Source organism: Gopherus flavomarginatus, chromosome 1, assembly GCF_025201925.1.
Source record: "Gopherus flavomarginatus isolate rGopFla2 chromosome 1, rGopFla2.mat.asm, whole genome shotgun sequence".
NCBI lineage: Eukaryota > Metazoa > Chordata > Testudines > Testudinidae > Gopherus > Gopherus flavomarginatus.
Window position 1 is genome coordinate 229820532 of NC_066617.1, and position 15147 is coordinate 229835678.

Here is a 15147-nt window from a genome sequence, read left to right on the forward strand (position 1 = left end):
TGCTTACATTTCAATTTTATAGTCTTTGAATAAAGTAATTAGAGTGCAATTGTGACAAACAACAACAAAAGCTTAAAAAGTCAAAGGCTGATGAGGATATGCCTGACAATCTGTCCTCACCTCACTCCGTTGTGGGGAAAAATAAAAGTAGGATAATGTAAAGCAAAAACAAAATGTCATTATTTAAATAGGTCATATCTGGAGGGTTGGGGGTCGGTTTGTTTTTAAAAAAATCTCTCAAACTCAAAAGACCAGCTCTAACTGGCTTGGGAAATATGTAATTAGTCATGAAATCATACTAAACACCCCAGGCCATTCTGGTCTGTCAGATAATTTTGCATGTAGGCAGTTTTTCATAGTGCATTTTATTTGTGCTGTTGACAAACAGCGATGGCAACAGTCGATCTGTTAAATACAAATTCAGTATTTTCAAAGGCATTTTTCTGCATGGGACTAGAAAAATTCTTCTGAAGCCATTCCAGTCTAGTGTGTAATTAATTACTTAGGGACTTCTGCTGCAAACACTGACACATGTGACTAGTGTTACTTTTATGAGAGATCCTAGGATCTTCAATGCAACTCTTTTCATGAGTGTAATTGTTAATGTGCCAAGTCTTTGAAGTATCAGGCTATCCATGTAAAAATCTTAATGGCACAGATACATCTCCTATTTTCAGCATCTCTGACATTAACCACTTCTGGGCAGTAAGTAGAACATACCAGGTGATGCAAACCTTAAGACTAATCAATGCAAGTGACTATGAAGGCCACCTGCAGTCGGGCCCTTGCTAGCTTGGCAATTCATAGGCCAACTTAATTTCCTGCTCCAGCAATGAGATGAGGAGGAGGAAATGCAGCTGGTCCATAGAGAGTGGCGAATCATAGAATATCAGGGTTGGAAGGGATCTCAGGAGGTCATCTAGTCCAACTGCCTGCTCAAAGCAGGACCAACCCCAACTAAATCATCCCAGCCAGGGCTTTGTCAAGCCTGACCTTAAAATCCTCTAAGGAAGGAGATTCCACCACCTCCCTAGGTAACCCATTCCAGTGCTTCACCACTCTCTGAGTGAAAAAGTTTTTCCTAATATCCAACCTAAACCTCCCCCACTAGCAGGACCAAGTATTGATTTTTGCCCCAGATCCCCAAGTGGCCCCTTGGGGATCTGAACTCACAACCCTGGGTTTAGTAGGCTAATGCTCAAGCCACTGAGCTATCCCTTCCCCTATTCACTACTTGATTCCCTTTTCTCCTCCTAGGAGTTTTGGGCTCCAGTGTCATTTACGGTTTGCAAGTAGTAAGGCAAGGCTTGTGAACAAAGCAATGCCCATGTTGCCTTAGCACACCTCATCTGAAGTGACAGTATTCCAGGAACTGTTGGCATTTCACAGGAAGTGACTGCACAGAGGATATGGAACCCAGCAAAAAGGTTAAAGGAGAAATATAAAACCAAGAGCAAACAACTCACTTGTGTTCCTCTATTCAAAGCTGTTTAGTGAGTGCAGAAAAGTTTCCAAGAATGGAAAGTTTTTATTCCCTGCATGTTTGTTTAATTTAGAAATGGCTAAACTGATTTCCCCCCTCAAAATTAGTTCAAAAATTCATTGAAATTGCATATGCTAAATGTTACCCTGCAGGAAATCTTGATGGCTGATTCCCAACCCCCTGCAAGGAGAGGACGTGCTGACAAAGTTTAACAGTAATGTGTCCAATGCCATAGTTTATAATTCCAAAAACATTATTTTTGACCCCCCTAAGAGCAAGAACTAACAAAAAGGCAAACAAGAGGATTAAGCATTGTTTATAGCCCTGACTTCTGTACCACTGGACAGGTCAAAGAGAGAGGGGAGGCTGGAAACTTCCTTTCTGGATGATCTTATAATAAAATTTAAAAAGCTGAAATTCACCCCAGTGCAGAGGGTCAGCACGTAGCCCAAACACCACTTAAACGGGATAGGACTTGTCTTGGCCTAGTTCACCCAAAATGAATATATAACTCTTCAATAATAAGACTCCATAACTTTTAAATATGAAAACAAAAATCTATATATTGGGGAAATAAGCTGTAGGAGAAATGGGAACTAGTGATTTGAAAGCAGTGCTGAAACCAGGATCTCTTGAGTGCTAATTCTGTCTCTAACACTGACTTTTTCAAGTGGCACTGGGTGAATCACTTAACCTCCTTGTCTCAGCTTCCCCATTTGTAAAATGAAGAGACTACTTCTTCTCTACTTCATAGGCAAATGGCAAGGATGAATGAAACCACTTTTGTACAGTGCTTTGGAATTGTAAAGCACTGTGTAAGTGCTAAATAATGTTATTTTCCCCCATAACAGAATTTTAAGAGACCAGAACAAATCATTTGTTTGTTTTATGTAGCCAAGGCAAAAGTACTGATTTAATTGATAGAATAATTAACATTGCTGAGAAGAGGAAAAGAAGTGCCAGTAAAAGATCAGTGTATTTCCAACAGTTTGAACTATATTTAGAGATTAATATTCTGTAACTGCACAGTATCTTTTTCATGTAGTCAAGCAATACTGGTAGAGAAAATAAAAAAATAGTTCTTACCATGCTATTTTCCCCCATTTTATTGCTATAAGACACAAGACACATAAGACGCCTGCCTACTCTCAGAATTTACATCTCCATATGTTTTACTTTCCACAAGTTTTGTTTTATCTGCTTGTGGGTGTTTATTTTAGTTTGGAACATTACAAGTGTGATCCGTTAAAATGTTGACAATCCTTTAATGATTAACAGAATGCTTCAGTGTTTTGACAATGTAAATACAAAAATAAGATTTGTTTTCTGCCAGAAGTCATACCACACATGGTGTTCTAACAGAAGAAGGCATATAATAATAATAATCCTATAATGTTGGACTGTATGTACCACACTTAGTGTTTATCTATTGCTTTACATATTCAATCTGCAGATTCAATAGTACGGATAGCTTTTCCATGAAGAATGCTAGGTGCCATTTGTGCCTAGAAAGTGCACAGCGTGATTAATTAAAATCCTTCAGCCCATTAGTATTTCCTTGAGGTTTCACATGGCTTCAACACAAAACTGTGAAACTTGGTGTGTTTGACTTGAGTTTCTCTTTGAATCATTTAAAACTGGCATATACAAAGCACTGGAGAACATACCACAGGTAATATTTCTGAAATGGCAGGGAGATGGACTAAATAACCTGATGGATTATTTCCATTCTTTACTTGTTCCAGATGAGGTCTTGTCTAAGGATGGGGAAAGCAAGTTCAGAAAACAGAAGTCTCTTGAATCTCTGCCCAGACTGTATTTACAGGCAAGCTTAAACTGAACTTTGCATATATGTCCGTATGTATTTCAAAATGTGAAAGTGTTCCCCCCATTTCTGAAAAGTATTTATGTCCTGAAGTTGAACGGCCAGAGATCTATGAGAAAACTTGTTCTTCTGAGATTTCAAGACCAATTCTGCAGAATCACAAGGTTCTGGGCTCAAATTCTGAACTTTTGGAGCTTCACTAGACTGAGTGGGGCACCAGAAAAAAAAAAAGAAAAGACTGAAGAATGTGAAACAGAAGTTGTAATTGCAGTCACAATGACACAGCATCTCAATTTTCAGTGGCTGCAGTAGGAGGTGTTACATGCAGGGTTGTCAAGGGAACATGTTTGAGAAATAATCTCCTTGTTCCGTCATGTCTGTGTCTTACCCAAATTGATTTTGGTTTTCTTCATAGGCAAAAGGGGCAAAATGAGTGGTACGTGGACTTCTGCTTGGTTGGAAAGGTAAGACAATAAGCTGAATTTTGGACACATCATGCCCTGGACACCTGAAAAGTTTGATGATCCTACATTATGTTGTGTTTTCTAGTTTTTTTTCTTATCAAATGTAATCCTTAATATATTATTGGTTGTTCTATCTATTCTCTATCAAATGCATATTTTACAAAGCCAAGATAACAACTTGAACTTTAAAACATTTAAGTTGTGTCCAAAATGCTCAAACTTGGGTGCCTAAAGTTAGGCACCTAAGTAAACAGGCTGTTTTGCAGTAGTACTGAACCGCTGCAGCTCCCATTGAATCCCTGGGAGCTGTAGGTAGTCATCAGCTCTGAAAATCAGGCCACTTGCTGAATGTTAATGTACCCAAGTTTGAAAAGTTTGGCCTGTAACTTTTGGAATTTCCTCATTCCCAATTGCTTGGATTTTCAGCCTTAAAGATGCAATGAACATGGCTTTTTGTTGGCGTGAGCTAGTTTTTCTTTCACGAGCACGTTCCCTGAAGGCAAAGAAAGGGAAATACAGAACATGCCACTGTTCCATGTATGAAAATTCTGGTGGGTTTCAGCCCTAACATTTTGTTATTTAATTAATGGTCAGTCAATGCAACCAGTAACTGGCACAATACGCCAAAAATTATTGATCAGTTCCCAGAAGCATTTAGAAATTCAGAGAAGTCAACAAGCCTATTGCAGCAGATGTAACATATTGAAAAGGAAAATCTCACCTCTGCCAGTATTTTCAACTTTCTTTAATAATGATGCCATTACATTGGGGGGAGGGAGGACTGACAAATTCAATTAGTCCTCCACTGTTTGACTGAAGATTTGTAAGAGCTACTCCAACAGTGTTTGCCAAGCAGTATCTGTGTTCATGCCCACTCTATACCACCTTGCCACATCCTCTCCTTTTACAACTCCCCCATGAATGCTCAGCGCTCTAATCAGCACTGTGGAGCACCCTGGATTTGAATTAGTAAAATAAGACACTGCCAGCTAACTAGAGGCCAGTAGGAATAAGTGCTCCAGTAATTTTTGCTTGCTCTTGCATGGGGAAACGTTGAGCCTGGGCAGTTTCCAAAAAAACCCATTCAAGATGCACACAAGGTTTGACTCTTTCTTACAGGGAAAAAGGTGTCAGACATCTGCAGTTAACATGGCTTAATTTCTGCAAGTACAGAACTCAGGTTGTTGCTCATTATTAATTATTATTTTGTATTACATATATGAAAATAGTGTCTAAATCTACCAGTCACTTTCCAAACACAGCTATGATCCAGTCCTTTCACCACAGAGCATACACTTTCAAAGGCAAGTTTCTTCCCTCATCTGATGCTAGTTAAGAAACTTTACATTCATATACTTCCAAATTATTACATTGAACCAATTCAGACCCATAACCTGGCATCATCTTGGACACCTTTCTTCCTTGTCTCTTATTGACCCTTTTTTCTTTGCTCTGCCTGTGATATCACCTTTCACCTATTTCTCCTCCAAAAATCTTCTCCCCTTTCTTCTATGCTGCCTCTAATCCCAGAATGTCTTTTCTTAAATGATTCACAAGGCCCCCATCCTTGTTCAAGTGCCTCCTTAAGACTCACCTGTGCCATGGGGCCTCCTTGAAATTAGCCATCGAAAACATCCATTTAGTTGAAAAATAAAATAAACAGAACAAATCCATACCTTATAATGCAATTTGTGTTTTCCGAAAAGAAACAAAACACTTCATTGGAACTGGCTGCAGAGTTGAACACTGCACTAGGAACTCACCACTGGCTGGAAGCGTGCATTACCCTCAAATCCCTTTCCCATTACTACACTTTTGTACTACATTTGTATATATTTTATTGCTAAATTAAGTATGTGACTGTCCAAACCTAGCTACCCACTTATTCAGGCACAGCCATATGTCTAGGTGCCCAGTTGCATATTCTGTACATATACAAACAGGGTGAAATCTTATGATGCCAGCATAAGATGTATGCATTATTTAAGTCCCAATAAGCTTGATTTTGGGTGCCTAAGTGGGATTTGCACTGGTCCTTAACACAGGGGAGAATTTTACTCACAGTGAAGTTCTCAAAATATTGGTGAGACTAATTCCTTTTACAATGGTAGATCTGTGAGATCAGTAATTTAATTCCAAATTTGTGCCCAGGGCTAGCCAGTACACACACATTGGGTCAGATCTTCAGGTGGTGTTAATCAATGCAACTTCATTGACTGCACTACCAGTTTTACTTGTTGGCTCTTGAGCTAGTCACAATACTCACATAAGTCAATGGTACAATAAAATATCTGAATGTACAATACTGTACTGTGGCAGAGCAGAGTCTATTAGCAATAAAAGTTGTGACTAGAGATGGATGAGTACTCTGTAGGCATGTGTGTAACTGCAGGTACCTTGGTAGTAAACCGGTATCATTACATACCATTATTTGAAATGCTAGAATTCCTGGTTCTTGGCAGTGGTACTTCCAGGACTCAAAATACAACACTAAGTTTCCTCTTGGAAGTATTACACCTTGCCTGGGCATTAAGGTACGTCCAGACTACCCACCCTATCTAGACGCGATATATCGATCCCTGAACGCGCTCTCCGTCGACTCCGGAACTCCACTGGAGCGAGCAGCGGTAGCAGAGTTGACGGGGGAGCCGTGGAAGTTGATCCCGCGCCGTGAGGACGGGAGGTAAGTCGGAATAAGATACTTCGACTTCAGCTATGGCATTCCCATAGTTGAAGTTGTGTATCTTACATTAGTGTAGACCAGGCCTTAGTAAGAATGACACCCGAAGGTATTGTAGCACCTGTATAGGAGGATAAAATCTCAAGTGCCCATCTGTCTCCTAATGGAATCTTCAAAATGTAACCCACAATATCTTTACTGGAAACCAGCTTGTGTTTTGTTACTGATCAGGCAGAGACCAACGTCAACTGTATTGTAACCACACAAATCCATAGAGTAATTATTAAGCATGATGATAAAGGTCACAATGAACAACATCATTATTAGGTCCAATAATAATATATAAGTTATAGCTTTAGTGTGCATGAAAAGCTTACTGTTAGCAAGTGCCGGTCCTTTATCTCTTTCCTCTTCTGACTGTAGATTGCAGGGAAGGAGGGAAATGGGGGAACCACCACAGAGATGGGCCCTGGGACTTTCTGCTCTTTGTTATCACCCCGGTTTTGTTGTTCTGTTTTGAAAATGGAGAAACTAGAAGTCAGTTTTTCTGATTGATGCAGTGAACAAAAATCTCTTTATTGAGATTTAAACAGATATAAATAATTAAGTTTAATCTTCTAGCAAAGATTCAGGCTGGTCTTCTTCCTCATTATTATTATTTCTGCAGTAGCACCCAAACCATGAATGGAACTTTCCAAAAACAGATGAAGATATAGTATTTTCCCAAAGGAGCTTGCATTCTAATGGTATAGCAAGTGAGAGCTACAACAGTGGAGGACACAGAAAGTAAGGACACAGGGTTGCTATACATGTAATTGTTACTAAATGTGTACAAAGTTCCCCACATACCCCATTAAAATCCCCTTCCAAGGCAAAGTACCCAAACCTTTTTGACTGATGAGGTTTTACAAAACTAAAACCCAGACTTGGCTCGTTTAATCTTTAAACAAAATAGATCATATACTCTTTGGAACATTAGCAACTCAAATCCCAACTAAAAGATCTGTCCTGGGTCTGGTTCTATTCAATATCTTCATAAAAGGTTTAGATAATGGCATAGAAAGTACATTTATAAAGTTTGCAGAAAATACCAAGCTGGAAGGGGTTGCAAGCACTTTGGAGGACATGATCAGAATTCAAAATGATCTTGACAAACTGGAGAAATGGTTTGAAGTAAACAGGATGAAATTCAACAAGGACAAACGCAACATTCTTTCCACTTAGGAAGGAATAATTGCTTGCACAAATACATAATGGGAAATGACTGCTTAAAAAGAAATACTGCAGAAAAGGATGTGGGGGCTAAACTATATATGAGCCAACAAAGGAATACCGTTTCACAAAAAGCAAACGTCATTCTGGGATGTATTAACAGGGATGTTGTAAGCAAGACATGAGAAGTAATTTTTCCACTCTTATTCAGAACTGATAAGGCCTTACCTGGAGTATTGTGTCCAGTTCTGGGCACCACAGTTTGGGAAAGATGTGGACAAATTTAGAGAAAGTCCAGTGGAGAACACAAAAAATGATTAAAGGTCTAGAAAATATGATCTACGAAGACAGATTGAAAAAACTGGGTTTGTTTAGTCTGAAGAAGAGAAGACTGAGTGGGGACATGACAACAGTCTTCAAGTATGTAGAAGGTTGTTATAAAGAAGAAGGTGATAAATAGTTCTCCTTAACCACTGAGCACAAGACAAGAAGTACTGGGCTTAAATTGCAGCAAGGGAGATTTAGGTTAGACATTAGGAAAAACTTCCACACTATAAGGGTAGTGAAGCACTAGACCTAATTACCTAGGGAGGTTGTGGAATCTCCCTCCTGGGAAGTTTTTAAGAACAGGTTAGATAATCACCTGTTAGGGATAGTCTAAATTTAAGTTCTGCCTCAGTGCAGGGGACTTGACTAGATGACCTACTGAGGTCTCTTCCAGTCCTACATTTCTATGATTTTTATCCTTCTGGGTCAGTCCCACACAGCCAGACCCCATAATGCAGATCACAGCAGGAGACTGCTCCCCTAGAAACATAATTAAAATCCAGATGATGGTTGTTGAAAATGATCTCCCCATTGGCAAAGAGAGAAATTGCTCGTAAACATGAAGATTTATTTCCATCTCTTACACAAAGTTAAGACAAAAGAGAACAAAACTGTGAGCCGGAGGCTCAAAGTTCAAGAATTTTAAATAACTGGAAAAAACACGATTTATTGTCATTGCCCAAACATCTGAAAATTTCCTATCTGTAATTTGTTTTTGTCTTAAATACAACCAAAATCAAAAGAGAAGAAGATCAGTAGGCAATCCATGGAAGATGAAGTGCAGCTATCGTCCCCTCTGAAGACTGAATGCAATTCTGAAAGGCTTCCCTAAACTAAGTATTACGTGTACTGTAAGGATATGGTGGATTCATCATTGACCCTGCCATGGTACAAATGTCCAAGATGAAAGGGTATCTACTGAGGCCACAGGCCATTGGAAGGTTTACTCTCCTAAAAGTTACACACATGCCTACATCAAAAGCTAATGAGCCTGAGGTCTCCCAGAATGGGACTTAAATTATATCCCAAATGGTAGTGAGGCCAATGCAGAGATGCTTTGGACCCAAGGCCTGACTTCCTATGGGAGCTTCTTTTGCCTAGAAACATTAAGAGGTATAATAGAGTACCAACAGGTGCAGTGAGGGGAAATAAGAAGGAACATTCCAAGCTAGGATTTCGTTTCACAGCTGCATCAGGTTCTGACTGCTTGACTGACACCAGGGAGGCAGATGCTGAGGCAAAGACTTGTCCCAGAACTGAGGTGTCTGTCTTCAAGGCTCCGGCTATACTAGTCTCGCTCAGTTCCAAGAAAATTTCAAGTTCTACAGAGTCTTTCATTGCCTAGAAAGCTCTAGTATTGAAGTCTCTCCAGCATCAATCCATGCCCAAACTCAAGCTTCTTCAAAATCTTCTGGGAATCCGTGTGAGACAGGGGAATGGTTGTGTCTGTTCTTGATGCCAAGGTAGCAATAGTTCCATTCCTGTTAGCATGCAGAACCAATGGAAACGCAAGCTAGATTCTTTTTCACCAAATGCATTCTCAATAACACTGTCAGCTAAGTACCAACAGAACAGTCTTTGTCACTGGCATTCGATGACTGAGGCAAGGAGAACGTAACTTGTTTTTCAGATCTAACACTGAGTTTGAAGAAGTGGCAGTTAAAAATATCTTTTTACTTGTAAATAATGCAAATTTGATATAGGAGGTATAAAGTAGGAAATGCTGCTTTTAGGTGTGCTTTTCAGAGTATAATTGCATTTTACAATAAAAAAATACATAGAAAATAAAATATAACAATGTATGACAAACTGCTAATGCTGCAGAGTTAATATTAAATACTGAAGATAGTACACTGCCAAAGCACAATTTGTTATTTAACATCAGAACCCATTTCTCTCCACTGCCTTTATGCTTTGGTTGTCAGAATTTCTCCTGTCCACAAGATGGCAGAAGCAGATTATCCTGATGCTAGGACACTAGCTCTGCTGATTGTCCAAGGAAACACCAAAATTCCATTCTAATTTTCATGCTACTATGATTGTAATTCCTTTTTATGGCTCTTTGCAGTACTATTAAGACATACTGCATCCACAGTTAGCTGCAGAGTTAAAACCTGCAGAGAGGTCAAAATGTGTTAATTAATTGTAACATTTTATCCAGTTAATATGAGGTTCACAAATTTGATCAATTATTATCATTAACAACAACAACAAATGATTAGGATAATTATTTATAATGATGCAAATCTACTTCACCTAAGAAAGGCTGCTACTGAACACTTTAAAAGTGACTTTCACAAAAAAAGGTAACTGTTTCTTCTGCTTGTTTTTTATATTAGATATTATATACGAACATCCATACTGGGTCAGACCAATGGTCCATCTAGCCCATTGTCCTGTCCTCTTACAGTGGCTGGTGCCAGATGCTTCAGAGGGAAGGAACAAAACACTGCAATTTATTGAGTGTTCCATCCTGTCATCCAGTCCCAGCTTCTGGCAGTCAGAGGTTTACGGACACTCAGAGCATGGGGTTGTATCCTGGATGATCTTGGCTAACAGACACTGATAGATCTATCCTCCATGAACTTATCTAATTCTTTTTTGAACCCACTCATATTTTGGCCTTCACAACATCCTCTGGGAATGAGTTCCACAGGTTGACTGTTTGTTGTGTGAAGATGTACTTCTTTATGTTTGTTTTAAACCTGCGGCCTATTAATTTCACTGGGTGACCTCTGGTTCTTGTGTTACATGAAGGGGTAAACATTTCCCTATTCACTTTCTCCGCACTATTCATGATTTTATGGACTTACGTCACATTCCCCCTTAGTCATAGATTCATAGATTCATAGACTCTAGGACTGGAAGGGACCTCGAGAGGTCATCGAGTCCAGTCCCCTGCCCTCGTGGCAGGACCAAATACTGTCTAGACCATCCCTGATAGACATTTATCTAACCAACTCTTAAATATCTCCAGAGATGGAGATTCCACAACCTCCCTAGGCAATTCATTCCAGTGTTTAACTACCCTGCAGTTAGGAACTTTTTCCTAATGTCCAACCTAAATCTCCCTTGCTGCAGTTTAAGCCCATTGCTTCTTATTCTATCATTAGAAGCTAAGGTGAACACTCCTCCTGATGACACTCTTTTAGATACCTGAAAACTGCTATCATGTCCCCTCTCAGTCTTCTCTTTTCCAAACTAAATAAACTCAATTCCTTCAGCCTTCCTTCATAGGTCATGTTCTCAAGACCTTTAATCATTCTTGTTGCTCTTCTCTGGACCCTCTCCAATTTCTCCACATCTTTCTTGAAATGCGGTGCCCAGTTGTCTCTTTTCTAAGCAGTCTTTTTAATCTCTCCTTGCCTGGAAGCTGTTCCATACCCCAAATCATTTGTTGCCATTCTCTGTACCTTTTTCAATTCTATTATTTTTTTTTGGATGGGAGTAATCAGAACTGCACTCAGTATTCAAGGTGTGGGCATACCTTGGATTTATGTAGTGGCATTATAATATTTTCAGTCTTATTATCTACCCTTTTTCTAATAGTTCCGAACATTCTGTTAGCTATCTTGACTGTTGCTGCAAACTGAGCAGCTGTTTTCAGAGAACTATCCATGATGGCTCCAAGATCTCTTTCCTGAGTGGCAACAGCTAAATTAGAACCCATCACTTTATATGTATAGTTGGGATTATGTTTTCCAATGTGAACTACTTTGCATTTATGAACAATGAATTTCGTCTCCCATTTTGTTGCCCAGTCACCCAGTTTTGTGAGATCTATGTCTAATTCTTCACAGTCAACTTTGGACTTAACTACTTGAGTAACTTAGTATTATCTGCAAACTTTGACACCTCACTGTTTACTCCCTTTTCCAGATCATTTATGAATATGTTGAATAGCACTGGTCTCAGTACAGATCTTTGGGAGACCCTGCTATACCTTTTTCATTGTGGAAATTGACCATTTATTCCTACCCTTTGTTTCCTGTCTTTTAACCAGTTACTGAACCATGAAAGGACGTTCTCTCTTATCCCATGACAGCTTACTTTGCTTAAGAGCCCTTGGTGTGGGACCTTGTCAAAGGCTTTCTGAAAGTCCATGTAACTATCTGAATTGGATCACTCTTGTCCACATGTTCATTGACACTCTCAAAGAATTCTAATAGATTCATGCAGCGTGATTTCCCTTTACAAAAGCTGTGGTGATTCTTTGCCAACATATCATATTCATTTAGGTATCTGATAATTTTATTATTTACTATAGTTTCAACCAATTTGCTTGGTACTTAAGTTAGGTTTACTGGCCTTGAATTGCCAGGCTTGCCTCTGAAGCCTTTTATAAAATCAGCCTCACATTAGCTATCTGCCATTCATCTGGTACAAAGGCTGATTTAAGTGATACGTTACATACCACAGTAGGTAGTTCTGCAATTTCACATTTGTGTTCCCTAGAATACCATCTGGTCCTGGTGATTTATTACTGTTTAATTTATCAATTTGTTCCAAAACCTCCTCTACTGACACCTCAGTCTGGGACAGTTCCTCAGATTTGTCAGCTAAAAAGAATGGCTCAGGTTTGAGAATCTCCCTCATATCCTCTGCAGTGAAGACTGATGCAAACCAGACATTTTGCTTCTCTGTAATGGCCTTCAAGTATTATTGACCCTGGAAGACTTTGTCATAACCAGCGAAATGACATAAAAAAACCCAAGACACTTAATGCTGAACAATTGAGAAGAAAAGAAAATTTTAGTCAGGCTGTTTATAAAAACCTCAGGAGTTTTTTTTGTCTATTTTGTGACCATTTAACACTTGGGAGAAAAGATGTCTTTGTTAAAATTCAACACTTCCATCCATTCAGTTTAAGAGTGAGAGATCACAGTAGACAGCTCTAACATGCCCAATAAATCCTCCAGAAAAAAACATGGAAGACAGATGTGACATTCCTAATATTTGTAAGGTTAAAAAAAAAGCAGAAAGAAAACTTTTAAAAAACAAAATACATAATAATAAAGAAGCAAAACAAGGGACAAACCCTGCTTAGCATGGCTTCCTGTTTTTTTTCATCATTATTCACTAAAGGTTTCATCCAAAACTTAGTGATTGAGAGTCTTTCTATTGACTTCAGTGGGTTCTGGATCAGACCCATAGTGTGGGTAAAGTGAGAGAGGACTGTGGAAGTGGTTACCTCTACGCAAGGCTCGCAGGTTCTGTTTGGCGTGGCGGTGCAGCTCCTCCACACAGGGCGGTCTGGTTGAGGGGTGGAAAATATTTCTTTGCTGATGCCAAGGTGCTCGGTAGTACACACTCAGTTTACTCTCTGCATCCAGGTTAGACACAGCTGTAGAATCAAAAACAAGAGAATAGGACATTTACCCACTGTTACATGCAGTTTAAGTGAAATAGTAAGCTAGGCACCATACTTGGAAGGCAAGTTACTGCTAGAAAGGGGTGCTGAAGGAGTCACACCATGTCTCCTCCTATCTGGTGATAGGGACCACTATTCTTCTACATACTACCCCCCAGCACCAGCAAGGGTCCTGGGCCACATGCTGACACCTGCCCCCCTCTCCCAGCACCCGCATCCCCGCAGGCCATCCTCTGAGCAGCCACGCTGCCCCCCCAGAGCACATGGCACGCCCCTCCTCCCCAAGATTTAGTCAGGGGTATATAATACAAGTCATGGACAGATCACAGGCTGTGAATTTTTGTTGACTTTTACTAAAAATACCCGAGACTAAAACATAGCCTTAATCATTATCATCTCCACTTTCAAATGACAAAACCGAGGCACAATGAGGTCAGGTAATGCGCTGAAGGTCACCTACTGAACCAGTAGCAGAGTGGAGAACAGAACCCACCAGTTAGCTCTCAATCGCCCACTCTAATTACTAGACTATGCTGTCTCACTATAATATTCTGTATCCTCACTATCTTACAACACTGATTCTTAGCTCACTTCATGAAGACTGAGACCACTGGATGAGCCCGCTAAGCAAATTCAAATGCTATCTTTCAGAAAAGGTACTTTTTAACAGGCATTGACTCTTACTTCAAATGCTCTGCCCATAAATCTCAAAGGACTTCCTCTGAAAGTTGCATGAACCAGCTACAAATTAAGGAAAGACAGAATTTCACAGAAACATGTGGGCCCAGGAGAGGCAAGTTTACTTTTAGTGTATTCAGTCACTAGTTTTACAAGGGACAAAATAAATAAGACAACAACATGAATTCTGCAGTTCTGCGGTGGCCAAACAGAGCAGATTTGTATCACTACATTCAACAGCTCATATAAAAAAGTAAAATATATAATTTTTTACATCCCTGTCTCTTTTCTGTTTTTTTATAAGCTCCAACACTAATTGCCTGCATAAGATCCAGACTTTCTGATTATTTCTCTTTAGCAGTTACTCAATGATCTCAGGTTTCTCCCATAAAATGAACGAGTCATAGTAACGACTCTGGTCACAGAGTAAAAGTCACAGTACTCTCAACACTATGCAGTGTGTGTGCATGTACAGGGTGGTCTGGGAGGTTCTCACTACACAAATATGGAGCCATGAAGTCCGCCTAGCAGTGCGTCTCAGAGTCAGGTCAGAACCAGACAGTACTCGTAATCATAAATGCATCAAAGCCCTTTCCTCCTCTCCCCTGGTCTTTTTCAAAAAGTACAGTGATACACAGCACTCTCTGGCAAATGGCTCAGTTCAGTGACCCCGTTGCAGTCAGTCTCACAGGGGACCAGGTCATCACTCCACAGTTCTTGAGAAGGAAGCCATTCCCCAAAACAGCACATGTAGGAAAGAAATCCAGTCATTCATTCAGTTGTTCAGTGATAGCATTCACCGGGGGGACTGATCAGCTAGCAGTGTCAAAAGTTCTTTAAGCTCCTCCTGCTCAAACTTAGGGACACCTCAAAATGTCTGTCTGACATGGTGGCAGAAAGAGAGACCTGGTCTCCCCAAAGGACTAGGCTCAGTTTGGCTCTTGACCATCTGCATTTGTGCTTAGTGGTTCTCCCACCCATACTGTTGACAAGGTTGCAGTTCAATACCAAGTGATACTCCTCCCCAATAGTAACAAGGAATACATGTGGGAAACTGATATCTGCAGACAGTGAAAGCTATTGGCTTCTTATCCATTCTGCTTACCC

The 15147-nt window shown here is 39.8% G+C and overlaps 1 protein-coding gene and 1 long non-coding RNA gene across 4 annotated transcripts in view; one reads left to right on the forward strand and one right to left on the reverse strand.

The window, feature by feature from the left end:
- The window catches only part of LOC127056774 (uncharacterized), a 60450-nt gene that overhangs the window by 32614 nt on the left and 12689 nt on the right, over positions 1-15147 (forward strand). For both annotated transcript variants that reach the window (XR_007775910.1, XR_007775909.1), the window contains exon 2: positions 3724-3772. This is a non-coding gene — a long non-coding RNA (uncharacterized LOC127056774). The remainder of the gene's footprint in view (positions 1-3723; positions 3773-15147) is intronic.
- NHS (NHS actin remodeling regulator) overlaps positions 1-15147 on the reverse strand; it is a 368109-nt gene that overhangs the window by 23514 nt on the left and 329448 nt on the right. For both annotated transcript variants that reach the window (XM_050963359.1, XM_050963367.1), the window contains exons 2-3: positions 13183-13335; positions 6830-6963 (exon numbers count right to left, since the gene is read on the reverse strand). In XM_050963359.1, coding sequence (XP_050819316.1) covers positions 6830-6963; positions 13183-13335 — 287 coding nt within the window. The remainder of the gene's footprint in view (positions 1-6829; positions 6964-13182; positions 13336-15147) is intronic.